Source organism: Centropristis striata, chromosome 6 (genome assembly GCF_030273125.1).
Source record: "Centropristis striata isolate RG_2023a ecotype Rhode Island chromosome 6, C.striata_1.0, whole genome shotgun sequence".
NCBI classification, from domain to species: Eukaryota; Metazoa; Chordata; class Actinopteri; order Perciformes; family Serranidae; genus Centropristis; species Centropristis striata.
Window position 1 is genome coordinate 8,299,515 of NC_081522.1, and position 27,805 is coordinate 8,327,319.

At 38.6% G+C, this 27,805-nt stretch overlaps 3 protein-coding genes across 3 annotated transcripts in view; 1 reads left to right on the forward strand and 2 right to left on the reverse strand.

Annotated features, from left to right (window-relative positions):
- Positions 1 to 305: 305 nt before the first annotated feature.
- Positions 306 to 27,805, forward strand: part of ldhbb (lactate dehydrogenase Bb) — a 55,851-nt gene continuing 28,351 nt past the window's right edge. Inside the window, exon 1 of the mRNA XM_059334727.1 lies at positions 306 to 407. Coding sequence (XP_059190710.1) covers positions 355 to 407 — 53 coding nt within the window. The 5' untranslated portion in view covers positions 306 to 354. The remainder of the gene's footprint in view (positions 408 to 27,805) is intronic.
- LOC131972919 (galanin receptor 2b) lies at positions 5,642 to 6,565 on the reverse strand. The gene has a single exon (XM_059334731.1). It carries the CDS (start codon positions 6,563 to 6,565, stop codon positions 5,642 to 5,644), a length of 924 nt encoding a protein of 307 aa, XP_059190714.1.
- LOC131972920 (parathyroid hormone-related protein-like) lies at positions 10,798 to 11,905 on the reverse strand. Its single transcript, XM_059334732.1, has 2 exons — positions 11,802 to 11,905; positions 10,798 to 11,179 (listed from the first exon to the last, which is right to left on the reverse strand). The coding sequence occupies exons 1-2, from the start codon at positions 11,903 to 11,905 to the stop codon at positions 10,798 to 10,800; spliced, it is 486 nt and encodes a 161-aa protein (XP_059190715.1).

The window sequence follows — 27,805 nt, forward strand, 5'->3', positions numbered from 1 at the left end:
CAAAATATACTGTAATATTTAATGGTAAAATCTTTAATTCAGCATTTATAAATTATTTTCTTGGCAATTATATGGCAGAACAGTGTTTCTTTTGATGGAAAAACTTTGTATTTTAGACGGTAAAATATGGAATAAAATGGCAATCTTAAACAGGAAATCAACAGTGCCAATATATTTTTACCGTAATATTAAAACAATGTACACCGTATTTATTACGGTAAAGTTCTGGCAACCACAGCTGCCGGTTTTTCACCAACAGACAGGGGTTTTACCAACAGACAGGTTTATTTTTACAGTGCAAATGAGAAAGTTGGCGGACACAAAAGAGTTGGACAGTGCTAGTTGGAGACGCCTATGGAAGAAGACCTAAAGCCCAGTAGGAAATCTGCTTCAAGCGCTTCAAACAGGTGAGGCAGACAGTCCCACTTTGCTCTCTGGCTCTCCTGAAGAGTCCTGATGGTAAAATCTTTCGCCTGGATCAACATATTGTTACCGTGAAATTGCTGATGTTTCTATGTTGCTTGTAGTAAAGTGTGTGCCTAAAATGAGCTGTTGAAGTTTGACAGGGCTTGCCAAGGTGTTGGACAAGTCTGGCATATAGTTACATATGTCCTGTGTGGTTTGTTGTTGTTTATAATCTGTGCAGAGGTCTAGAAGTATTTTTTAATTCCTTTATCCTTGGCTTGGATTTAAGATGTTCTGTATAATCAATACTCTTTATAGCCTATGGGAAATTCGTTTATTATGAGTCATTAGCTTTCATAAGAATACTTCATGTGTAGGCTATTTTGCATTCCACACCATTTATTTGATGCATGCGTTGATACAGTCACATATACATTTCATGTAGCAGTTTAATTCAGTTTTCTTATGAATGAATAATATAATATTGTTGCAGAATAATTGCCTCATTTGTGTACTTTACCAAATGATCCTTGATGTCATCTGTGCCAGAGAATATTTCTGATCTTTAATTCTTGAATTTCAGACAGCAGAGAAACAATTCTCTTATTTGTTGAGTCCAATATCAGTTTATTGAAACCATAGAAAGAGGATTAGGATAGGATCAGGTCAAAATAGGCCGGCTCACACCCTTGTTCCATGTTTGTTTGTTTTTGTCTTACCTTACAAATTGGAAATTATTGGTAATTTTGTGCTATCAGTGTTGTAGCACTGACATGTAGCACTTACTTTCTCACGTTTTCAGGCTGTTATGACAGTAGTTTTACCTGTACAGTCAGGTGCACACATTTAAATCTACATATTTGTAACATTTAATGCATTTTAGAAGGATAGAAACTTTAGTAATATTAGTAGTTTCTCTAAATGTGTACTGCTTCGCAGTAACAACAACATTATGTCTATATAAGCACAAAATAATGTACCCTCTCCATTGAGCAAGAGCATGATTAAGCTGCAACATTGTTGAAAGAGATTACGTTGTATATTTTTGCTTATCTGATAATACATATTATAATGATGCACAAGAAAGTGTAGCGGCTGTCATCTAAATAAATGAAGATCTATCTGGAAAGGCTGCTTCATGTAGTAGATGCATAGTGACCAGGCCCAGGAGTTTTAAGTGACAAGGTTATTGAATTACATTCTGGCAGCCTCAGTGTAGATATTCTGGAAATAGGCCCACCAACCATTACAGAAATTGTTTAATTGTGCGCTTTGCTGGGTTTTCCTGACTCAAAGGTATTGCTGGCAAACACTGACATAGTATCAACTTAATAAAACTCTCCAGTGGAACATGCTGACTCAAGAAACTGATGATGAGAAGTCCCAGAAAACAGAATATTTGTATCTGATGGTTTGATGCAAACATGAGGATTTTATATCACCAGAAGAAATGACTCTATTACCAGTTACAGATTCCTCCCTCAATATGAATTAGAACAAGTGTAATGCAGAATTTCAAGTCAAATGATGATGACCCACTTTTTGCAAAGTAAATTGTTTATATAACATGCAATGAAATATAAATCACACTTCAATTCATTACCAGCCAATAAGGAAATGGCAAGAGTATTCAGAAGTAATGGGTAGAGGCGTACATCATTTAATAAATATCACATGATTGCTGCTTTAATATTGCCTGATTATCGAGCACCTCTTGCTGATCGATTTTCTTTGAGAAGCAGATAATGCCTCGTGATGAGCCCCACAGGATCACAGGCAAAGAGGGAAAGGCAGGTAGCAGAGAGAGCAGCGTTAAAAATTGATTAACTTTGTGATATGGGGTGTAATATCACTGCACTGTAACCAGTCACACCTGAGATCTAGCATAGATTTATTGTAGATGCATAAGAGCTGCTACAAATATGTAGTTTCCAGAGTTCAAGGTCTTAGAATGTCAAACAATCAGTACATTTTAGAAATTAGTTTTTCCTGATTCTTGTTTATACATTTGTTGTCCATCAACTTTCTGTCAATCAACCATAATTGTTTAATCTCTAAAATTAATCAAAATGGAAGAATATCATCAGAAATGGCAGAAAATGCTGTTCTCAGCTGACCTTATTCCTATATAAATATTGTATTGAACTGAATATAATTGGGTTTTGGACTGACCAAACAATACTTATACATTAGATTAATTGAAACTGGGATTGACATTTTTCACTATCATTAATCAAAATAATCATTAGTTACATCCCTACCATTGTCTACTTCAGAAAAGAGGTCAGATTAATCAATATAAAAAAATATTTGTAGGCCTAGTCTTTGGGAATCAAAGCAAAAATTAGCATTGGCATTTGTAAAATTCAACCAAAAATCTGTTGATAATAAGATGATAATTAATAAATAAAGAAAGTATGTTCAGTGGTTTTCTTTAAACGCCTGAGCACGTGTTCTTTATTGCTTCACTATATCCGACATGCTGATGGTCAGATAACGGTCTGTACGAGTGAGGCCAGCTGCCCTTGCTGTACGCTAAAGAGAAGGCCAAAAGTCAGGGGGCAAGCTGACAGAGGGAGGGGCAGGTTGTCTCCTATTACTGCAACGGCCGCCTCAGCTCAGCCAGACCTGTTATTCCCTTTCCCAATTCCTTTGCGTTCTGTATAACTAAAAACACCTGCTGCAATGCCCTCTTCTTACTCCTCTCCAACCTGCTGGCCTACAGCCACCTTAGAAAAAAGTCTGTTGTTTGCTTTTTATCTGATGTGTGTATGTGCTGCTAAGAATGGCACACTGAAGCTAGTGGTGTTACTGTTGATCCACCCAGGGGGCAGCCAACAGCTCCTCTGGGATTTAGCTAATTTTTAAAGATGCAGTCATCCCTAAAACACTTAGTTTTAGTTGTTGGTAACATCCCTTCAATTTATGTTTTTTTTTTCTCTAATCTTTTTCTGTCAATATGTGACTGACTGAAAATATATTTAACCGCATTCTGCTGTAAATGATTAACAGGGCTGTGTATTTGCATTTGAATCTAGCTTTACAATATGTAAATGATACAGGGTTTACATTTCAATATATTGCAATATATTGTGATTTTCTAAATCTAATTTTAGCAAAACTGTCTTGGGTAAAGATCACACCACCTTATGCACCGTATGAGTTTAAAAAGCTGTATACTTTATGTGTAATCTGTCTGCTGAAAAGTCATTGCATATAAACTATTAATTTAAATTTGATGCAGTGTTTATGAGATTGGATAAAGTATCACAAAACATAATATCGCTATACTCAGGTGTACCAATATTTTTGTGTATACCACTAGACCCCTAAAGAATTGTACCTGCTCTTAGAAAAAACTATTACTTCAAGAAACACAGAGACAGTACAACTGTATTTAGGAAATCACACTTTATCACTATATTATTACAACTTCCACATTACAGTTGCAGTTATTGCATCATTATAATAATCTCTTGTGACGGTGCCTCACCATCTCTTTACTTGCGCGTATGCATCTTGCTCCATAATCATATAACAATTCAATTCAATCAATTCAGTATCGACTCATGTAGTAGATATTTAGAAATGTGAAGAATATAAACAACATGTAATAATCCACTGAGACACTGAAACAACTGTTATCCCAGAATCTTGTTACTCTGTGCAGCATAGTTGAAAAGCCACTTTTGATGTCTCAATTAAATTGTATGCAGGCTCATCTCGACTGCAGCTCATCTTGACTGCAGCCACAGTGTGGTTTACAATTACTAGTTATGTGTAATACTAGTGGATTATATATCTCATATTTAATGACTGTCCTCTGCCAAGGTAGCAAAACCTACTGAATGATTTGTTGCTGCTTGGAAGAATAACCACTCTGTGAAGGTTTATTTGTCATTTGAGTATTTGGATGTTTTTTTAGAGCTTGTTGTGCTCAGATTTTCCAATATGATGGAACACTGCAGCACAGAGTCATACAGCTATGTTTTTAAGAGTAACATTGGCATGAAATTGAGGTAAAGGAAATGGAGAACAGCTTTGCTCTGGAGTAGGAATATGTCAGTAGATCCACGTCTTTATTAAAGTAAATTAGCACGGGGCGTCCCGGTGGCTCACACTGGTAGAGCGCGTACCATTAAAGCCTAGTCCTTCCTGCGGCGGACCCGTGTTCGAATCCGTCCTGAGGTCCCTTTGCCGCATGTCCTCCTCTCTGTCTCTCCCTTTCTATCTATCACTTTCAATAAAGCAAAAATGCCAAAAAAATTAAAATAAAAAAGTAAATTAGCACAACGTCAGTTAGGTCTGCTATCCTGTCCCATAGAGTAAATGTCTGGGATTTTTTCTTGGAGGCACTCATGAAGAGATAAACACATGAGAAACAAAGACACCAGAACCTCACATACTTTGTTAAATAAAAAATGGCACAAATGGAAAAGACAGGACACCAAGCTACTCCACCGTTGCTATTTTTTAAAATACAAAACACTTTAAAAGTACAATGTTTTAAATGTGAAGGAAAAAATAATTTTAAAAAGTTACAGTTTCTTGCTATAACAAGACCATTGTCTTGCATTAGTGATGTTTTCATTCAAAGGATATAGAAAATAAAAGTTATTTTAAGTTAATGCAACATCATGTTTTTCTTAGTTAACAAATAAAAAAAAATTAAGCTACAACTGTCACAGAAGACTAAAAAGATTTCTTAGAAGTTTGTAATTATGGTGTTGAAATAGAAGAAATTTCCTGTTGATTAGATTTGATAAGATTGGTACACAAGAGGCGTAAAAATACAATACAAAAGTCTCCATAAGGCTTATTGTCATTTTTCTAGCAAGTAAACTAAAATGAAAAAATATACAAAAAGAGGAAATTTGCAGAGACAGAAACATCAAGTGTATGTATGTAAATACAGTGTGAATTTTATCATCATGATGCCTTAAAATTGTATCAAGCTCAATTTTAATTACTTTTAAAAGACAAAAACTGCAGCATTATGAATGTATCAACATTTTTTTCAGTTTCCTGCATTATAACGTGTAGAAAGCTGGGGGGGGGGATCTGCTGTTACACTTTTCCCATATTACTTGTACATCAAAAACGGAAGGGAAATCTGGAAGTAACTGGAAGTAATTACAAAAACATCCATCTTATTGTTCACAAAAGCAGTTGATTTGTAAAAAGAGTAAATATATATAAAAGAGTCAAAAAGTCCCTGAATGCCTGTCACCTGTATTTAAAAGCTGTCTGTGGTGACGCTGATGACCTGCGGCTGCACTCTGTTCCTGTTACAACTGAAGAGCCAGGCTGCCCTCCTGTGGCGGTATCGCTTTGACAGCAGCACATAGAGCACAGGGTTTATACAGGGGTGCAGGTACTGCAGCACAGTACAGATGAAGTAAAACATCTCCCAGGCCTGTCCGTGGCGGTACAGACCCAGGTACACACACAGCTCCAGCACATAACCAGGCAGCCAGCACACTGAGAAGGTAGCGGCAGCCAAGAACACCATGACAGAGGCACGGCGGGTGTTCCTGGCACTGGACACCGACATTACAGGGCTCTTGTGGAGAAAAAGAGCCAGCCGGACATAGTTGAAGGCGATGACTAGCATTGGAACAAAGTAGTAAAGTACAAACTGGCTCAGGACCACTTGGTAGTGGTGCTCATGAATGGTTGGAAGGCAGAAGGTGAAGTTAGCCAGGCTTGGCCCCACGCTCTCTTTGTTGGCAAACATACGCAACGGCAGGCTGATGAAGAAGCTGAGGGCCCAGACAAGGACAAACATGAGGATGACCAGGTCCATGGTGGGCGGCTGGTACGGGTTGGTGATGATCATGGCACGGGTCATAGAAACAGCACACAGAGAGTAGGTGCTGGCTGCGAGGCTGAAGGCCAGAAAGAACTGGTAGACCTTGCAGGAAGTGTCGCCCAGAGGCCAGGAGTGACTGACGGCGGAGTGTAAGGTGAAGGGGATAAGCACGAGGGTGAGGAAGTCGGCCAGGGTCATGCTGAGGAGGAGGATGTCAAGGCGGTTTTTACGTAACGTGTTATACTTTGCAAACAGAGAGAAGACCAGCAGATTGGCACAGAGCCCAATGCCCAGGATCACTCCACAGGTACAGGCAAAGATCAACACATAGGTATTGGGAATCGCCATATTATCACCTTTTAGAAAAAAAACACATCATTAATTATTTATATTTATCATTAATTAATTGATGAAATTAATCAGTGACTTTTTTTTTAGAATTTCTTAATTGTTTTGGGGACTGTTTCAGCATTTCAGGATGAGATGCTTCTCTTTGTCACTGTTGTATCACTGTAAAACTCCCCTTTTTAGCTTAGAGGACAAACATGTCTGTGTCAGAAATTAATATTATTTTCCACTATCACTTAGTTAAATTTTTAATTCAAGTTTTATTTTTTAACCAACATCAACCACCAGATATTCATTCATTTTCAGAATTTTTAACCCTATTCTATGGTGAAAAAGTATACTAAATTCTGGGGGGGGATTTATGTTTTTTCACAGTCTGGGATATGTTGATGATTCGCAAGAACTCTTTGCATCAAACACTGCAGTGCTCCAATACAGCAGAAATAATTCTAGAGTAAGCCAGGAGAATAGCATGTATTTGTCCCATAGGGAAAACATGAGGAAAAATGCTGAATCTGATAGAAAATAGTGAAATCTACAATTCTGAAGCCAATGCTTTGGATTGAAAGTCTGATACAATATTTTGGCTACACATTTTAATATAATTATAAATGTCATGCAATATGCATTAATACAGCCAAAATGAGGGGTTCTTAAACAAAAACAAGACATTAAAATGTATCATTTTGTGACTTTTTGTATCACATAGCCACAGTTTTTTAACTTAGCATCTGCATAATGGTTATCTGCTACAAAATCTCTTATTAGTAACATTTTGATTCTTGCTGTATATTTCAATTGATGATGTAATTAACTGTGTCTGATCAGAGGTTGTTGCATTTTAAATTGATGTCAGATGAAACAATTCTCATTTCGTCCTACTCACCATCGTTGTTCCTCAAAGCAGTATCTTCAGGCTCATGTTTGTGAGAGAACTAATCTCATAATGTAAACTTCTGTATTACTGGTGTCCATCCTGTTAAACTGGACTGTTGGAGAGAGAGGTGGCAGCCTCTTAGGACTCATTACAAAATGTGATAGCTGAATGTGAAGGGAAGAAAGGCAAACATCACTTGGGTCAAATTGATTCTGGTTGATTTGGTTTAAAGAGAAACTGCCTCACACCAGCTGTTCAGGGAATAATGATGTACCATAGGGGCCTGTTTGTTGTTACTATTGTCATTACAGGATCCAGTGTATGTTCATTCTTTTAAGTTCCTTAAATTTTTTGTAAAAGCTACACTTGACATTTTGAATTATTGTTGAACTAGATCCGTCTTTTTGGGAATATAAAAATGCCTTATGGACTGAGACTGTGTTGCTGTTGGTAAAAACTTCTATTGACCTTTCATGACCTCTTGAAAGCTTTTTTTGTTTTTGGGGATTTAATTCATATTGTATGAGTAATATTTAAAAATGAACTCTCTCCAAATAAAAAGAGAGCAGTTCATTGATTAGGTCCTCTGTTCCTCCCCTTCTCTGGAGATATTAATCTCTCTCCATTGTTTGATTGATTTCTTCGGTGTGAGCTGCAGGCTCCTGACGGCGGCTTTATCAGGCTTTCCACAGCATTTATGACTCTGTGTCAGCTAATGGCCTTCGGTGTACACTGCTGCTCTTAGCACAGGATATAGCTGATGCTGATGCATTTGCTAACCCCTCCATTACCAGTGTCCGTGCCGTTTAGTCAGCGGCTGTTAAAAATGCCACATGTTCTCAAATGGGACATTAACAGCTTCATTGTGTTCTCTCCGTGCTCGAAAGTCAACAAAAACATTGATGTTTTTCACCTTTTATAGCAATTTTTTTTTGGACCAAAATCTTGAACTTTCTTTTTTTTCTTTCCAGCTCTATGGCCATGTCAGTGGTTATGATGTAATATACAAACCAACACATCAAGAACTGAAAGGGATTTAATTACTTACTCAAAAACACTAAAGCATTAGGGCTGAACTATTTGGAAAAATATATATAATTGCTTTTATTTGAACTGATTCATGATATTGAAGGGAATTTTGCATAATTATTCTCATTTTCATTGAAAAAAAATATTAAAATGATCATTCAGAATTGTAATTTAACACATATTTTTCCTTTGACAGATATTATATTATTGCACTTGTCCATATTGTGGTTTTGTTGAAATTGAGTTGCTAGAACAAACAAAAATGCTAAAAGTCATGTTGTGGACTATGCATTTCTTCCTTTAGTGGAGTGGAAAATTTATTTCACAGTTTGAGCATGATGTTATTTAGATGCCCAGGTCAAGCAAAGTGCATACATATGATACAACTGTATTATTAACAGTTTAGTTGTTTAAGAGAGGAAAAAAGACTATCAGATTGCTTTCGTTATCAGCAGATACTCACTTTTGCTATATCAGGGACATGACATGAAAAAGTGGCATCAAGCCATCACTAAAATAGTAAACTGACTCATATCTGTGATTACTATGAATTGCAGTCAATATACTGTTCGTAGAATGGATTACTCTAATAAATACAACTAGAATTAAGTGTATCAAATGAAACATTTTCTAAAAAATGTAAGGAAGTAAATAAGTAAAGTAAAAAGCACACATACTGTTTATACAGTCATCAGACAGTGACAAGTTTCTTTCTTTCTTTCTTTCTTTCTTTCTTTCTTTCTTTCTTTCTTTCTTTCTTTCTTTCTTTCTTTCTTTCTTTCTTTCTTAAGAACAACTAATAATTGTATTATCAATTAATCTACAAATTATTTTCTCAATAAACTGTTTGGTATATCAAATTTAAGAAAGAAATGTAATAAGTATAATTTTTCAGGCAGTTGTACTTTACCTGAGTATTTCCATTTATGTAACGTTATACTTCTACTCAAGTACATTATAGATGCAGATATTGTACTTTTTACTCAACATTGTGATCATTTTAAAATGATCACACATTTGAATGAATCAAACCATATATCAGTATATTAAGTAGTTCCAATCAGCCCTACCTTGACGAAAATAAAATGTTGCTTACCTAAATGCATCATTAATAATAAGCCAATAATATATTTGGAATATATATAAAAGTGAGTGGGGCCATCTACTTTTTACTTTTTTACTTTTACTTCAGGAAGGTTTTCAATGCAGAACTTTTACTTGTTGTGGAGAAATTCTGCAGTGTGGTGTTAGTACTTTTACTTAAGTAATGGAACTGAATACTTCTTACATTACTGCGCCATTGTAACCCTAACTCAAAACATAATACAAACATATTAAGGTAATGTTCAGGAAAGTATCAACGATAATCCAAATAGTAACAAATGGATTTTCTGTCAATCAACTTATTAATAACTCAACTCATTTACCTATCATAAATGTTAAGATGCATATTTGAACCACATATAGTAGGTGAACAAAGACACTGTGAATCAAAAATATTTCTAAATGGCTACACTTTTAATGTTTGATTAACTGGAAACATGTACAGTATGCCCTCAGTGCAAGTGAAGAACATTGAATGAGTCCGACCGCCCGTGACTCGGGCTTGTTCTTTAAACTATAAACTATAATATGAACTGGTGAGAGTGGATTTGATGAAGCCTCCAATAAGTTACAAGTCCATGAGGGATCTAAGGTGGGAAAGGAAAGCAGGACCATCAAAAAGAAACATCAACATAAAACTCAACCACAAAAGAACATGTACAGGATATAACTAAAGTGCATTATGGAATTTAGTCAGCAGCACCGTGATACATTCACAAAATAAATACACACTTTCAAAGTGAAATAAATTACGGCAGAACAGTTCGAACAGATGTTTGCAGTGAACATTTTGTATGTAACTGTTAGTTCACGATAGTCAACAAATGTAGAGCCAAACAAAAGTAGACCATTTTGTGAAGTTACATTATATTCAGGCAATAAATAGTTCCTCCTGTGATCTACTCGTGCACACAGCTGGTTAGAGATGACAACATATGGCTTTGTTTTGAAGTCAAAGTTACAGAGCCCTACAGATGTTCCAAATAAATGTGGAACTAAGTTGTTAGGATGACAGTTCACGAAACTTCAGAAAGTATGAGATCGAAAATACAAACACAGCAAAATATTATCGTACAAGCACAACCCCTGGGCCGTGATATGAAGTGACTGAGTCAGCCATGGGTAGAGTCTCTCAGATTCCAGTCTAGTTGAACCTGTCAGTGTCTTAGTGCAGTACCATATGAAGGCTATTGGGAGTCTCTTAGCCAAGGCACTGCGTCCTTCACGGCTCTCTTGTTGTTACAGACCGTGCCCGCCTCCGCTTCTTGTCGCTCTCTCTACGTCGGCCTAACCTCACCTTTTTTTTCCTTTTGGTGGCCACTTTTAGTGGCTGGTCCTTATAAGCCAGAGCCTTGTTGGTCTCCTGGGGCAGGTTAGGGCCCTCTCTGTCCAGCCTGAACCTGTCGGGGAGGTTCTTGGTGGCCCCCGGGGGCTTCTCATGCAGCACATTCCCACTAAAGGTTTGGCTCTGGGTTCTGCTCATCGCTCGTTCATCGGCAGTGTGCACCTCCTCCAGCAGCTCCTGCAGCCACATGCGGCGCTTGAACTCCTGCAAGGAGCGGCCTTTGTCGTGCATCAGCTGGGCGTGGCTCACTGACCTCCTCCTTAAAAAATGAAAGTAAAGAGACCGTCAGATCAACTAAGAAGGTTGTATAAAGCTTATAAATAAATCCTTAAAGTGCATTGGCATGAGAGGGGAAGCAGCACCAGGTTTACTTTCATCTAAGTCTGGCAGAAATCTCTTTTTTTCTTCTTTTTTTTAATGATTTCTCTTAAATTGCCAGGGACAATTAAACCAGAAGTCATAGTTTGTAATTTAGCACTCTACAATTCTCTTTCGTTGTAATTTCATTATGGTACACCACAGTGTTAGGTTTCTGTGTGGAGCTGTTTTGGTAGCGGTGGCTGCTGAAATTTAAGGTCAGGCACCAGGAAACCTCAGTACAGTAGGTGGCAGCATAAACAAGTTTGTGAGAGCCATAACTAATCTGAGCTCCAGACTCCGAGCCAGAGTTGAAACAGAGCAAACCTCCTCTACCTTAATATAATCTGATTAATCAACTACAGTTCTTTTTTCAAAGAAACCAAACAAAAAAACAGGAATGTTTCAGAAGTCACCACTTCACTACTTTTTATTATTAACTGTCCTTTCATTTTTAAATTTCCATAGTGCATAATATTGAATTAATTTTTTTAGTCATCACAATTAATATAAAATAAACTCACGTTCTGCTACTAAGTGCATCAACTGGTCTCCCATCAAGAGTCACCGGGGAGCACAGCAAGAACACAGCCAGACTCCACTGATGAAGCATGACTATAGAGCACATCCTTGAGCCTAAGATCTGAAGAACACAAGAAACATATCAGTCATTTCAGTTAATTAGTTAAAACTTTTTTATTGAACATACACTTAACTGTTTCTCCACTATTTAATATATTTTCAGTAGCAGTGCAGGCAGCTGAAAAATGACACCGTTCCTGAGTACGTGAGATCTCCCAGGCAGCATTACTTGTGCCAACAAACAGTTTATAAAAGTAAAGTAGAAACTTACATGGTCTTTAGAGTGAAAATCCACAAAAGATTGGTCTGCACGCTCTTAAATGATGACGTTGTGGCAAAAATTAATTTACAATGTAATAAGAAAAATTATTCTGCCAAACACAATTTTGCCAGTTGAAAACGTGTGTCCAGGTCCATTGGTGTGAAGGCAGCCTGGGGAAATCCCCCGTCACTCCGCTCCATTCATTTGCCTCCCAACAGGGTGTGTGGAGCTATTTATTTCTCTCCAGCGTCCCAATTGAAAGAGAGATAAAGATGGAAAGAGCAGCAGCAGCAGCCCATCAGCTGCAGCGCTGCCACTCCACCCAGTGTTGCAGTAATCTCATGAAGAGTAACGATGAAGCATCTTCTCTGGTGGCCGCAGCCGGAGAGCAGAGCTGAGAGGGTTTTTACAGTCCAGCACTGTGTGAGTCTGTCTGAGAGAGGCACAGTGAGAAAGTCAAACTCCTCTTTGGGTGAAGATGCAGGCACTACCTTAGCCCCTACCCATTAAGTCCAGTCCTAACACCCTCCCCACCCTCCCCTCTCTCCCTCCCCCCAGCCCTTCACACACACCTGCTGTGACAAGAAGGTGGCGCCCATGCAACACAACTAAGATTATCCTTAACACAAGCTTAGAAAAGACTTTTAATCAATTTCAAATAATTTTAACCACACTTTCTAAATAAGGTCATCTCATTTTTTTTCATTATAAAGAGGTCAGAAATGACAGGTGTGCACCAATGGAGGTAATCATGGGTTACCAAGCAGAGTGTATAAGGGGAGGGGCAGGGTTACTCCAAAGTAAACAGCCAGGCCTAACCACTTTCCCAGGGGAGAATGGCCATAACCTCAGAGAAACCCAACCCACAGCCTCTCACTGCAGACCATTCAATTCACCTCCACTCTGCCTCAGTAAACCAGCTCACCACCGAATGGTTTCAGTGGGCTCTGAGGTATCTCTCATATCCAGCTAATAAGGAAAGCGGAGATCTTTGCATTGAGGCAGCCGTATACAATCCCAGGCTCACTGTATGTTTAGGTGATGAAACCAGTCTGAAGCATCCAGACACATTTGTACTTTTACTGACATCATAATAAATAAACGCATAAAGGTCAGTCTTACATCATTTGATGTAAGAGGTGACACAGTAGCTAAAAGTGCATGTATTTTTAGTATCACATTGATTGACAGCACTACATGTCCAGGTCTAGTAGTGTATGCAAGGCATTTTTTTTAAATGTGTTGTAATGTATTACAGTTGTACAAAGTTTATTTCAAGTATTGTGTAACATGTTGGTGGCACAAGATGAAAGGTGAAGGGATCACTAAAGTTATTACAGTTCATCCTGGGGGGAAACTTGTTTCCGTACCAAAGTTCAAGGCAGTCTGTTTAATAGTCATTTTAAACCTGAAGGTCACTGTGGCAACAGAGGGAAAGTCAGATCAAAGAGGACCACTGGGATCCATCCTCAGGGGACAATGAATGTCTGTACAACATTTCACAGCAATCCATCCAATAGTTGTTTAAATATTCAAATCTGAACCACAAGACAGACCAACATTTGCCATTATTAGAGCCACACTACCATGACAAAAAATGTGTTGTATAATGCGAAATTAATTAATTAACCTTTAACATTTTAAACATTTTCCTTGAATTTAAGACTGTAAACTCTACATGTTGCCCCACTTGTGAAACTTAATGATCTTGAATATTGCAGTTGGTTATTACCACAACATCCATGTTTGGTATAATCTTAAACATGTTGGTCTGAAGTTTGTTTGAAGGGATCTCAGCGTAAAATGTAATTGGACTCAAATGAAAGCTATAAAAGAAAAACAGTTGCATGGCTGTATGTGAACTCAGAGTTTGTGAGAGTCCCTCAGTTGTGGTTAAAATCAGTTTATGTCTGGCAGCAGAATGTAATCAAACCAGTTAAATGTTCCTGTGATTCATTTCTGGGTCATGACCCATCAGTTTAAGAACAATAGTACAGCCTGTACTGATACAGTCAGTACATTTGTAAGGACATCCTGCCTCTGTACAAACTACCAATGTCCTCCTTATTATATTCAACTCCTTTTTGTGTTAGCCATGTTAGCGGCATGACTCTAGGGATATCAGTGTCTTTGAAATATCTCAAAATCTATTTGATAACCTACAATAAAATTGCGTATGAACACTCATGATCCCTGGAATGTCAACTGGACTGAATTTGGTGACCCCATGGCTTTTTACAGTGCCACCAGTGGCTTGACATATTTGACTTTTTGTGCAATTTCTTGACAAATATTTGATGAATTGCCTTGAAATTTGGTGCACACATTTGTGGACCCCAGAAGTATTAATCTATATAACTTTTACGATCCTCCAACTTTTCTTATAGCTCCAGCAGTTCTGTAAAGATATTCCTTTTTCCAAAACTAAAATACCTTGGTGACCCTCTGACATTTGTGAAAAATGTCTCAACAACTGTTACTTGGATTACCATACCATTGGTACATACATCCACACCCTCTACTGGGTGATTTTTAATAACTTTGGTGATCCCTTCACACTCCATCACCATCATACCATCATCAGGTCAAAATGTCTAATACTCGGTTTATACCGAGTAGCTTCACAGGCAGTCCTGCGTTCAGTGTTGTGTCTTTTTTTTTCTTGAGTGAAATGAGACCTGAACCTATTTGTTTGCGGCTAATAAATATGAATGTGAAGGACACTCATGCACTGTGTATTATAGCAGCTGAGGATTTACGGCACCCGGCATGCCAATGTTGGATTGAAGCTATTTTCAGTGTGTTTCATTTGACAGTGTTTCATGAACAAATAACATTTTTATTTTTATGCAAATTGTGCCAGTCTTGTCTGAAAAAACTAGATTGCCAGTCACATCGACAACACATTTGAAATGATGCATCCAGTTGAAGCATCCAACCAATCTTGGGAAATATACCCAAGATTTGGTATGCAGCTGAATTATAAAAATGCTTGGAGGAGTTATTAAAACTGGACTGTTGACTGAAGTTCAGAATTCTAAACTGTGAATGTGAACCAGTTCATTTTAATCCATCTAAACTGAAAATTGAGCTTGCCAGCATTTTGATTCTTGTAATATAAAACGTGATGTATTGCTACATTAACTCTCTTTCCAATGTAACATAGATACCATATGAATACACTGCGTCTTTGCCCTTTTTTTAACTATTCATAGTTAAAATTGTTTGTGAGGTGACTAAGATGAATACAGTCCATTCAAAATCCTGAGTCATTTATGTGGTTACTGCACCTACTTTCACTGTTTTACTGGATGGAATAACTTGCATTTCTCTTCATGAATAAAACCCATAAATTATTTCTGTGAGCAGTGATGATTAGTAGAATCACTCCAGGCTAGACTGGAGACCAGTTGGTGGTAAATTACTTAATAGAGGGCTCAGTATTTTACAGGCAGTCATGATTCAATTCAGCAAGGGGTCCAGAAGGGGTTTGGGGCTGGGACAAATATATGGCAGACCCCCCCTGCTGTCTCCAAAACTCAGCTTTCTTCGGTTTCCAGTGAGTCTGCCTCAAACTTCCAACACTTTAACATTTGGTAGGGAAAAAATACCTCATTTGATTCCATTCTGCAAGGACTTTACCTGCAAAAAAATATGAAAAAATCCCATTTCCTGGCAGACAGCAGCGTAGGGAACGGGAGCCAGGAAAGCTGCTTTTGATTCATGCTAAATTGCACTCTCAACACAGAGCAGTATTCCTGTCCGTTTTTCATCCTTTTCACACTGCACCTACTTCACATTCACGCATATACAGAACATACTGTATACACACCCACCCGCCCTCCTGTTCTAAGCATCCAGCTCACACACTCTGCATCCAGAGAAACACCCTCATTTCATGTATTAATTCAGAGTTCAGCATCTATTTTTGGATGTGTTATACACATTCCCTCTTATTGGCCCGCCCTATTATGTCATAACTCCTGGCTTTAGTTACTGCAACAGTTCCTGCGTTTGTTGTGGAGTTACATTCAGAGTCACCATGTACAGGACTTGGCATGTACGTTAGTCAGTGTTAATTCCCGCACAAGTCACACTCTGGTGCTGTCAGCATTCTCTATTATTTTATTACTATTTTACAGCACCACTCCCCTTAAGCTCACTATCCCAGCTTTTAGGGGAATTTGAACATTACAGCCAAGTGAAAAGTGAAGAAATACATTACAAAACATCCAATGTATATTTAAAACGTCAGCGGAAATTATTACATTAAGCTTTTTCCATTTCTGTTGTTAAGTTGTGAAACATTGTTGTATTTGTTTGTATCTTAAGCTGGAATTTGTAAGCCTTCATCATGTAATATAGCTAGCATTAGTATAGCAACACAAAATATGTTCAATTCGCTAACTAGCCGAAAAATATTAATTTAATCATTTCAGCTAACAACATAAGCATAGCTCGCTTACATTAGCAAACTCCTAAAGTTAGTAAGTTATTTGCCTCTTAACATTATGTTACCTAACTTATAAGTTACAGTTATATTGAAATATTAAAGTTTTATTGTTTACCTTGGCATTAAAGCTGGCGGACGTTTTGGCTTGGTGATTGTGTCTGTAGCTTAAAATACAGTAGCATCCAAACATATAATACAGTGGCATCGAAACCTACAATTCACCTATTTATTAACAATAACCACGACAAAAGCAGACAACAAACAAAAAAATATATAACCTAAACGTGTAACTTAATATGATCAGTCAACTTATAATAGGTCTATTAATAGAGTGCCCTTGACGTGACACAGTGTATTAAATATACGGGTAGGCTACGAGGCTACTTTACTCTGCATTATAATATTGTGGTATGTCAATGCTATTTAGTCAGAAGGAAGCGTGATAAACACACATGATTTTCCACTTTAACACACTTGATAACATGTGATTTTCCACCAAGGTCCCAATATGGGTCCCAGCACTGGAGGTGGGCCGGGGCTTGGAGCTCTGCAGTGGGACGCTACTGGTTTATTATTATAATACTTCAGTGCAGTTTCTGTTAAATAGGACATTCAACAAACTTTTATAACACCTCACATGTCATCTATAACCATATATTTAGCTGCAGGGAACAGAATCAGAGGTTTTACAATGTATTTGATAATGGTCCCTTTATGAAGCAGGCAGGGCTTTGATCGCTTGGCCATTTGTTCTCATGAGAACTTCAGGTTTGTTATCCTGGAAAACCTCACTTGAAAAATGACTTTTGCAGAGTTACTTTCCCCTCATAATGGTTTTTTAACGGTGAGTTACTGCACGGACCGTTTAAGGCAGTTCATGTGAGGCATGCTTTATTTATAATGTCGTATTGTGGGAAGTTGGAAGAGTTTTCTTCTAATCATTCACACCTACCAATCATAACTGTCATCCCAGGAATGCTCTTTATTCCTCTTTACCTTATTCTGGTTCAGATATTTTCAACAGCTCTGCTACCAAGGCAGAGTTTTATTAATAAAAGCTCAGGAGATGAAATTTAAAATTGATGCACTCTGTTTTCTTTGCGGTCCTGTGGTTTATTGGTACTTAAAATGTGTCACATTAAATCTGGAAGCTCTAAAGTGACATGAAATCGGCAGTCAAAGAAAAGAGCTCTTCATCAGTTTTACTTTAGGACACAACAAAGTTAAAATGTTGTGAACTTCATGTGACTTTGTTTAAGTAGTTTTTTTTGGTTGTATGGAAAAGTCTGACAATGTAAATCAACTATTAAAGTTTTCTATGAAATCGTTATTTTATGTTTATGTGACAGCTAAGCCAGGCCTTTGTATGCGCTGATGCTGTAAAGGTTATTTTCAAGTATTTTCATATTTTCAGACCACCGCAATCTGTTGAGAAAGTCAATAAACTATTCAATTAATCAACTAATTGTTTCAGCTCTATAATGTTTTTGAAGAATCCCAAAATAAACTAGATCCCTGTAGAAAGCTCTTAGCTATAAGTGTATTTCTCAACGTTAAAACAGTAATGTTTAGTACAATATTTGACATGTTTGCATCCACTGTATTGCATGTATTGAATTTAAATTTACGGGTTTTGAGTCGATGTTTCCAGCAAAAAGCAAAAGCAGTCTCTAAGGTTTTGGGCCACAAAGCACAATGGACAGTTTAGTCAGGATGTCAGAGAAGGGTCACTGCTTCACACTTTAAGAGGCATACATCCTGAACATTACCTAATTCCTTCTCAGGGTTACCCAAACATGCCCTCCTCCGTCACGCATTTACTTGATCTGAAAGTAGCTGCAAGATTTGTCTGTTTCTGTTTCTGCTGCTTGATATATGATAATCCTCCTCAGGTAGCGCTTTGGGGCTGATTTCTTATTTACAACTAGATTTTTTTTTAATGTTAACCATAAATGTCAAGCTCCTGGAGACAGTGAGTCGGGGAGGTCCTACTAGGACAAAAGCATGTTGTGCAGACTCAGTCTAGAGCACAGGTACATTAAATCATTATTTTTCAGACAGGAAATATCTGCCACTGGACATTTTGCCTGCAAAATGTATTTTTAAGATGAAATGATTCCTGCCTGGCACAGCCCTACTCTCATCTGAACTGGAGTGTTTTTGCACTCATCTATTCAATGTTAGAGCTTGTTTCTTGTGAAAACTATAAATGTTGTTCATCTTGTGATTAAACTGTGCATTTGATGATGCCAAAGATGTAGTTCAGAGTGATTCAAAAAGCAGAAAAACAAGTCCAGAGTCTTTGACCTGGCCTTACGAGGTGCCCACCACATTAGCATTTCTCTCTTGGCAGATGTTGGTGCTGGGGTGTCTGACTGTGGCCGGCCTCTCTGCAGTGGCCCTGTGCTCTAGGCTCTGGGGAAGGAGGGCGGGTGGCAGGGGGGTGCTCCATACCCCCCCCCCCAAAAAACCTAAACCACAAGCTGCCCCATGTCTGATGCCCCCCTCTCACTCTCCTGACCTCAGAGGCAGACCCCAGTCCAGCTGGACACGTCCTGAAACCCCACACAGTCACCACACAGCCACCACCAATGGCCGCCACCCTCCTGCCCCTGACCTATCACCCAAAACATTACCATAAACTTCTGCGTAGTGGCCAAGCAACACACACAGCAGAGCTCACAGTCAGACTCTGCACTGCTCGTCCATGTAAAGATAGCTCTGTCTGAGGGGAGAAAGTGGAGTTGGTGGAGAGGGGTAAGCGCTCTCGGTTACGATGGCATTTTACACGCAACATAAAACCTACTGTGGTGTTTTATGTTTTGTGGCTTGTGGTGGTGCCGTGGCATTGCCTGTGGAACAGACTCCTGCCCGCTGCAACGACTACTGTGCAGTATTTGAGGCTGATGAAAAATGTGTCCGCCAGTGTGTGAACCGCTTTGAAACATGCCACAAGTCTGCGTGCCCCACGTCTTTTACACGCTTGACAAATCGTGCCGTTTCGCGTTGCCTCAGCCCTAGCGAAAATTGAAGAATCAATAGAGGTCTGATTGAGAAGACCACACACACATGGTGTTACGGTAATGACGGGCTGAGTCTGTTTGTTTGCATAAGTGAAGAGCAGGCTCAAATCGTTAATGAGTGCTTTGCGTCCAGCGTGCAACCACAGCTAAGCCAGTGGGTCAACAAGGTTGGCCAGACTAACCACTGTGTGTGTGTGTGTGTGTGTGTGTGTGTGTGTGTGTGTGTGTGTGTGTATAAGAGAGAGAGAGAGAGAGAGAGAGAGAGAGAGAGAGAGAGAGACTGTGTATACATGTTTCTGCATGTCCTTGAAAAGAAAAAAATAAGTTTACATGCAGAAACTGAAGTAATATTATCAGAAGTCCCTTGTTTTCCTTGCATGTGTTAATTTGCTCTTACATCATCTATAAGCACTCGCTGTAATGTTTCTATATTTAACATCATTCTATATTTACTTACTGTGTGCTCTGACACACAGATACAGTTTTGTTTTCCCAGTGAAAAAAAGTACACCTATGGGACATTTCAGTGAATATTTAGACACTGAAAAAAAATGCTTCACTTGAAATTTCCAAATCGTTATAATGCACAGTGTGAGCCAAGTGCACTTCACTGACTCAAAGCTGATCCATTTACTGTAAATGAGCTTGTCTCTGTTGGTTTCCTGACCAATTACTGTACAGTGAACTTAGGTCCTGTATTTATTTATCCATAGGTTATTTTAAATGGACTGCACTCAATGCAGAGGCCTTGTTGAGCGGTCTTGTCCTCCCAGCCTACCCTGGGACATGCTAGCAGCGCTTGGCAGACAGACACGGATGCTGAAGGCAGCCTCTGGACAGCTTTATCCTGCGTCGAGCGAGGCCACCCGCCTTGTGCTCACCAGGGCACAGTGACTGGCATGGCGTTCCCCGGCCTCAGTTTTTACCTCTCAATTTTCTGCTTCTCCAAGAGAACTGGAGAACACTGTGCGCTTTTTAAAGCTGTGTGACCATGAAAGGATATCAAGGCCAACCAGAGAATAGGAAGTCTCAAACTCAGAACAAATTATGAAGTAAGAATAGCTTTAAAAAGACACTGAAATGAGTGAAATATATACTTTTAATTAGCATTTGAGTGGTGGTATTGAGTACAACATGAGTTAAATAATTTATGTGCCACAAAAGTTTGATAAACCGTCGTACATGTGAACCCGAAAGATAAGACAAGAAATAATACAATGAAACTGGGCCAGTTGAGGAGTCACTCACTGGGTCACTGCAGCAGCAAATGGAATATACAACAAGGAATACAGCACAAATTAAGTTTTATGGCTGTAGCAAAGCAAATTTCAGAAGGAGCCATTTCATTGTCAGACTTTCTGGTGCTAAATAGAGAAGGGATATGTCATGTTTGATAAGTTATTATTAATTGGCATGGGTTAGTGTGTGGTCTGGTTTAGCAGAAGTCTCTTTGTAAAAGGAACTGTTAAATCTGCAATATTCAAACATGGGATTTGTTATTTTATTGTAAATGCATTCCAGTCGGTTTATTAGGCTAAAATAGTCAAATGTGGTGAACAGTGACATCATGCTGTTTTACAGAAGGCCACATCTTCACCAAACACAGACAGACAGACTTTTAAAATTCCAAGGGCTCGGTCATCTGTGTCTTTTTTTTTTCTCTGTGAGACATAATAAATTAGAGAGGCACTATAAAAGCAACCAAATACAAGAGGGCACTGTTTAAGGAGTATCTATGTCTCTTCAGATCTACACTAGAAATCAGCAGACACTGTAAACAAGCATTTCTTTCTGATGGTTGTAAAAAGCTATAACTGAAGAACAGACACTAAACAACAACATGGAATACCACAACTAATCAAAATTCAGCCTGATGCTTAAAACAAGACAGGAAAAATAAAAATACAATTTCCTTAACTTGAGTCTCATCTGTCTGACAGTAAAGTGACATATATGGTTTACTTTTCCATATAATTATAACTTATAGCTGTGTATATATTTGTAAAATTGTACCTCTATAAATGAGCCCCTATAAGGCAGGGTCAGGACTGTGTACAATAAATGCACACAACATATAGGTCCAACGTCACATCTGTCCATAGAGCTTGTAATAAGGTTGAGAAAATAGTATTTCAACATTGGCCACAGTATCAAAATTATGAAATGGTCCTTTAAAGTTGTCAATAATGTTTGCCATTAAATTTACAAGGCACCATTTTTAGAGGTGTTCTGATCTCGCTTTGACCTTTAGTTGATGAAACTGGTTCTGTAATTCTATATTTTTCAGAATGGGCTCACTCAGAGAAAAATATCCCCACCCTCTGAACAAAAACTCTAAAATAACTTTTTCTTTCATAAATTGAAAACACATGCTCTGCCTTGATGATGTAAATGTTCAAAAGTGTTAATTCACTAATGAACAGTGAGTCCATTAGACATTCGATTACATACTCTGGGCAGCAGATAAATCAACATTGAGTGTAATTCAAACATGGGCTCCGGCCAGGCGGCTTGTTTTCTGTCCGACTGTGGTTTTCCAACAGTCTAAATCCATGAAGCGGATTTGCTCACAACAGCCAACATATTTCTCCAATCTGCATCCCCTTGTAAAGCAAAGGAAGGAAGGCAGGGCTCACAACTGTTGGTTTTGTGCTGCCCACGGTCTCACAACCCTGTAACATAAGGCCGGGCTTTCATTGCCTCTCCACTGCATGAGCAAAAGGGAATTAGCTTTTAAAAGTTTGTTTTGTAAGAGTTGTAAATAAGGTGGCACTGATTCAGACCTAGATCCCCTTTCTCTCCGATGGGGTATGGCTTGTGTGGGTGGCTTTGGAAATACTGAGGCATGCTGAATATGTTTATATTACACTGTCCCCAGGGAGAGTTGAGCTTTGTGGTGCAGATGGTTTACAGGGGGAAAGGAGCTGTTGTAGACCTTTAAACTTCAGTGTTAATGGTGGGAGTGAAGTGGCTGTGTAGGTGTGATATGTTCATTTCACAGGTCTCTGGTACTCAGGTCCACGACGATGAAAGGTCAGGGGGGATTCCTATACTTGCCCAAAAATTAAGTCTATACTGAATAGTTTAAAACTGCACTAATCACCAATTGCATGATTAGTAGATTTTTCAGTTTGGAGTGTTTCAGCATCTTTTAGCTCATAGTTTGGTTTTTACAGCATGCAACTTTCCTGTTCTGGTTCACTTCTACCATCGCTCTTGTTGACCTCATTTCCAGCCAAGCAGACTTCTATTTCCAGGGAAAAAATGAGCTGAAAGGTAAATATTTCCCTTAAAATAATACTTTGACAAATTGGGAAACACGCTCTTTTTCTTTCTCGCTGAGAGTTAGATGACATTGATACCACTACTCTCATATCTTTGTAGGGAATGTGAGGCAAACCAGCTTAGCTTTGCTGAAAGACTAGAAAGGGGAGCTAGCCTTGCTCACTCCGAAGGTAATAAAATCCACCTGCCAACACCTCTAAAGCTAACTAATTTGTCTTGTTTAAGTGAGTTAGAGGTGCGCAACTATTTGCTTACATGTACATCATAACTTTACCAAACCCTATTTAACTTAACTTTTTTCTGTTGTGTTTATATGTTGCCTCATCTAAGTTTTTCTTCAGTTCACCTTTTTCATTTTTTTCAAATCCAAAGTGTTGCCATATTGGTACAGTTTTAGTTTTCTTTGACGCTAACTCTGCCATGTCTTCTCTCGTCACCCCAAGAAGTAGTAAATTGTGCAAGGTCTTTCAGACACTCGTCATTCCATTAGTCCGGTTAGAAACAAACATAATATTATGTCAATATACGCAATACAAGTTGGATTTAGCGATGTGACGACATTGGTAAAGGGTTGTTGATGTAGGCTACTTTGTACCATGTGTCGTAATGACAAATGCTAGTTCAGCTGGTTGCCATAAAAGCTTGTACACCAGACTGGACTGGCAAAACCGGAAATCGACCCAACTGAGGTGATAATATGTCACTGTTGTAGAGGGTTTTTTTTTATAAAACAAAGGCCAGGAAAGAAAGAAAAAGTACAAGGGTTAAAACAGTAAAAGATGTTGATGGATTTATTTTAACACCTCCACAGCTGTAGATATCTGTTCCCAATCAGGACTTTTCGTGTAAGAGCACACCAGCTCTCCTCTACGGTAATGAACCACAGCGAGGGCAGTGCTGTGATGTTTGGAGCGTGTGTGCGCGTGTGAGTGTGTGTGTGTGTGTGTGTATGTATGTGTATGTGTGTGGGCGGGAATGCCTGAGGTTGCTGAGCCTCGGCCTTCTCCTCAACATTAATAAGGACTTCCTTCCTACCAGACAGAGTCAAACACCTGATCACTTACCAAGGAGGACATGCCCACGCATCCCTCAGAGCTGGCAGCCTCCTGCCACTAATAAGGATCGGCCTGTGTTCTTTAGCTGCCCATCAATCAAAATGTTCACATGCCGGACATCCATACACAAATCATGTTTTCTCTCCGTACTCCACCCCTAATGTGCGAGAGTGTGTTTATGTGTAAGCTTAGAGTTAGATATCACGGGTGGCGACTATATCCAGGGAGACAGCGCAAGAAATAATCCCCCTCATACACACACCACTTCAAAAATTACAACTTTTCCTCCAATGGCAATAACGTTTGGCTTCTTTTTAGAAGTGTCGAGCCAAGATACACCAGGTGAAATGTGCATTTTCATGATGTGCATAACCTTATTTTTCCTCCTTAAATATCAGGTTTTTGAAATGGTTTTTCCGTAATTGAATTAGAGTGGCTAGTCACAACTGACTCGAGAACACATCGACAGGGTTTTCAACACAGTTGCTGTCAAAGAATCACTTGGCCGAAGAAATAGACAAGTTACTGAACATAATACTGTCTTTTTTTTTTTTTTTTACATAACTCAAGCTTGTGACTTTTATCATACTGCTCAAAAGGTCTCCACTGCAATGTAATGATTCAATTATCACTTTCCAGCTGGTATTAGATTAAAGATATTTGATATATCACGTGTGTGGGCCACACATGTTGGCTGTCATGAATCTGGCTGTGTTTAAAATTGTGTTTCATGGTTCATATTCAGTCAACATACCACACAATGTTTCAGCAGTACAAGCTGCTGTAGCAAGCGGGGGACAAAACATCCTTCAAAACCTACTGTCCTTCAGTCCTCCAGCCAGGGAGTTTATCATCATAAATTAGTGGTCCTGATATGATTGTTACAGACCAAGTTTTCATGTACTGTACACAACAGAATAACATCAATAGATGCAGTACTTGTACTCTTACTACTACTTATTTTGTTTTTATTTTTCAAACAGACAGGATAAGGACTTTGCCATTTCAGGCATAAAATTATTTGGCTTCTTAATATCACATTTTAATGTTGACATAATCGTTGTTGCATAACAAAAGGGTGGTGTATATACAGCCCCTTATTTAAAGATAAAGTAGTACGTTTATTTGTTTTTGTTATTTTTGATGATTTCATTTGGCACAGCGCTTACTGCTGTGGAAAATCAGAGTTTTTGGCTCTTCCTGCTTAATATCAAGTTTTTCTTGTATTTAAAAAAAAAAAATAATCCACTGTTTTGTCCTCAGTAGTACAAATCACTTTTCTGTTTTTTACCATTAAAGACCTTGTCTTATATCAGCAAGCAGCTGTGTGGCAAACCACATCACATGAAAATGTCATGGAGTAGATCAGTCCCAGTTCTATCATGGACGGCCACCATCGGGATGGGTAAAGCGGCAACCTCTGGAACCGCAGTTCCTCAAATGGCCACTTGAGGCTGGCTCCAAAAGCATACAAAAAGGTTATTGGTCTTAATAGGTAATTTCCCCTAATATGAAAACCGTACAGTCAACTTTAAGGCTTAAAGATGTGCATAATTAAGGGTTTTGCTGCTTCAAATTAAAGGCAGGTGCTGTCACAGGCGGAGTGTTTCAGCAACCAGGCTTCATTCAGCTCACCCAGGCTCCACCTCGTTATCTATTTTTGGATTAGACGGGAGTCAGGAGGAGTCAGCCTCTTTAAGGGCTGGAGCCACCCACATTGAGCTTCATTCTAGCTCTTAACAAACCTAAGGGTGACGTGACAGTGATTATGTCCATATTTTGTACCGTCCACAAGGTGGGTGCTGTTCAGGTAGTAAAATTTCAATAACCATAGTGTTTTGGTCCCCTCTTCTACATCAACGTCAAAGTGTTATTGGGCCAAGACGCTAAAAAATGTAAGACGCTTTGGACAAACCTATCAGCCAAACTAATGTAATATTATGCATTGTAGACATCCTAAATATTTTCCTGGCTGCATTTAGGAGAAGCATTTAGTTCCTTTACACTGAGGGGTACATGTGTTTCTCCACCTACAAGAATTAAGAAATCAAATATTACAGCAAAATAAACACTTTGTTAACTTTTTCCAGTGAGTTACCTCTCTGTCCAGAGAAATCTGGGCATTTTGTCACTTTGGAAAGCATTATAGACGACAAACATCAAATAATTTGTCAGGACTGAATTTCAAATGATTCCCTTCAGCTGCCTAAAATTGTACACCAAAACCACAAAACTCAGTTGCACTATCAAAGACAAACAAAACAAATCTTTATTGAGCTCCATTTCCATAATGCAGTTTCTTTTTGAATATCCTTCTGTGTGGGTTTTCCACAGTACAAGTCTGAACAAATTCAAGCCCGGCTATTCTACAGTGCTAAGGTGCTCAGCTCTGTTTGATTAGGGCAACACACAGGAGGTCCACTGCCACGGTGTTTTCTTTACCTGGGCCCATAACTCTTAAAAACACACAAACACTTGGGTTGTAAATGACCTGTTCATCACACAGTGACAGGAGAGGTGATTCTGGACTCTTGGTGGGCCAGGTGTGCAGATCAGGACAGCTGTGCCGTGCCAAAACCTGTTGGCATTGCGACGCGGGACCATGGAAAGTTCTGGAATCTGTCGCTGCTGGCAGGGCCGAGCTCCTGAACGGGACTGGTGTTGGCTTTGCCTCCAGCTGTTTCTTTACAGACATGCTGAACGCCAGCAACAGCCAGGGGCCAAGATCAGCCCAGCAAGTCTGGCCACACACAGGCCACTTACACACACACGCACACACTCATATATACATATACCCCTACAGTTATACAAGCACACACAAACAAACACACATTTTCTGCAATAAGCCTGTCTCTGCCAGAGCAATGCAACAAACATATGTTCACACATCTGCTTTTTCATATTCCCATATCATTATTATTTAATGTGTATGTGTACATTTTATTTACAGGTTATACTTATTTTCTACGGCACTTTTTTGTACATTTTTGAATTAGTTTCAGTCATACTTTATGTTTGTGTTTCTGATTTATTTATTTATTTATTTTGGAGTGCTGGCTCCATAGTTATATAATACTATCCCTTTGAGGGAGTATCTTAAATCTCATCTCAATACCTGCTTATTCTGAAATACATTTTATTAATGCTTCTTTCCCCCTCTTCTTGCTCGTCTTTGATTTAAATAGTTATTCAAATGCCTTTTTATCATTGTAAAGCACTTTATAAACTTGGGTAAAAGTGCAGTATGTATAAAATTTAATTAGCTTTTTTCCTCCCTCTGTAGTTTATTTTTTCTTTGTGTTTGCTCATAATCAGGCTGCATTAAACTTAATCCCTGAAAAAATAATCTAGATTTTGGTGTGGAACCAGGTGCTGTGTTTGCTGCTGCAATAATCCAATCGTATCGGTGATCGTATAATGAACAATATGCTGCTTTGTGTACCACTGTCTCAGAAAATGACTATAATAAACACATTAGTAGCTTGAAATTATACATATAAACAGCATGCCAATCAGCTTTACACTGAAACAGATGTCCTTTTTTTCTGTGACAAAATATACAAAACATGCCCTTCCAGTTCTTAACTAATTATAATGTGACAATGTAATGCACAGTTCTGGAATGTTTCCACTGAAGCTCAGTTATATCAGCGGTGCTTTAAGGTTTTGATTGAGGAACCTTTGAAGGTGGTGTCAGTGAATAATCACTCTGTTGAAACGGCCCCACCACAGAAAAATAAACTTGCCATCTTTTGTTTTCCTTGTGTGGTCGAAGGTAATTCATTGAGTAAAGAGAAATGGGAGGGAATTTCTTCCGAGGCTTTTGTTAGCTAATTCATTATGTTCTCGAGACTGGGAAAAGTGGCTG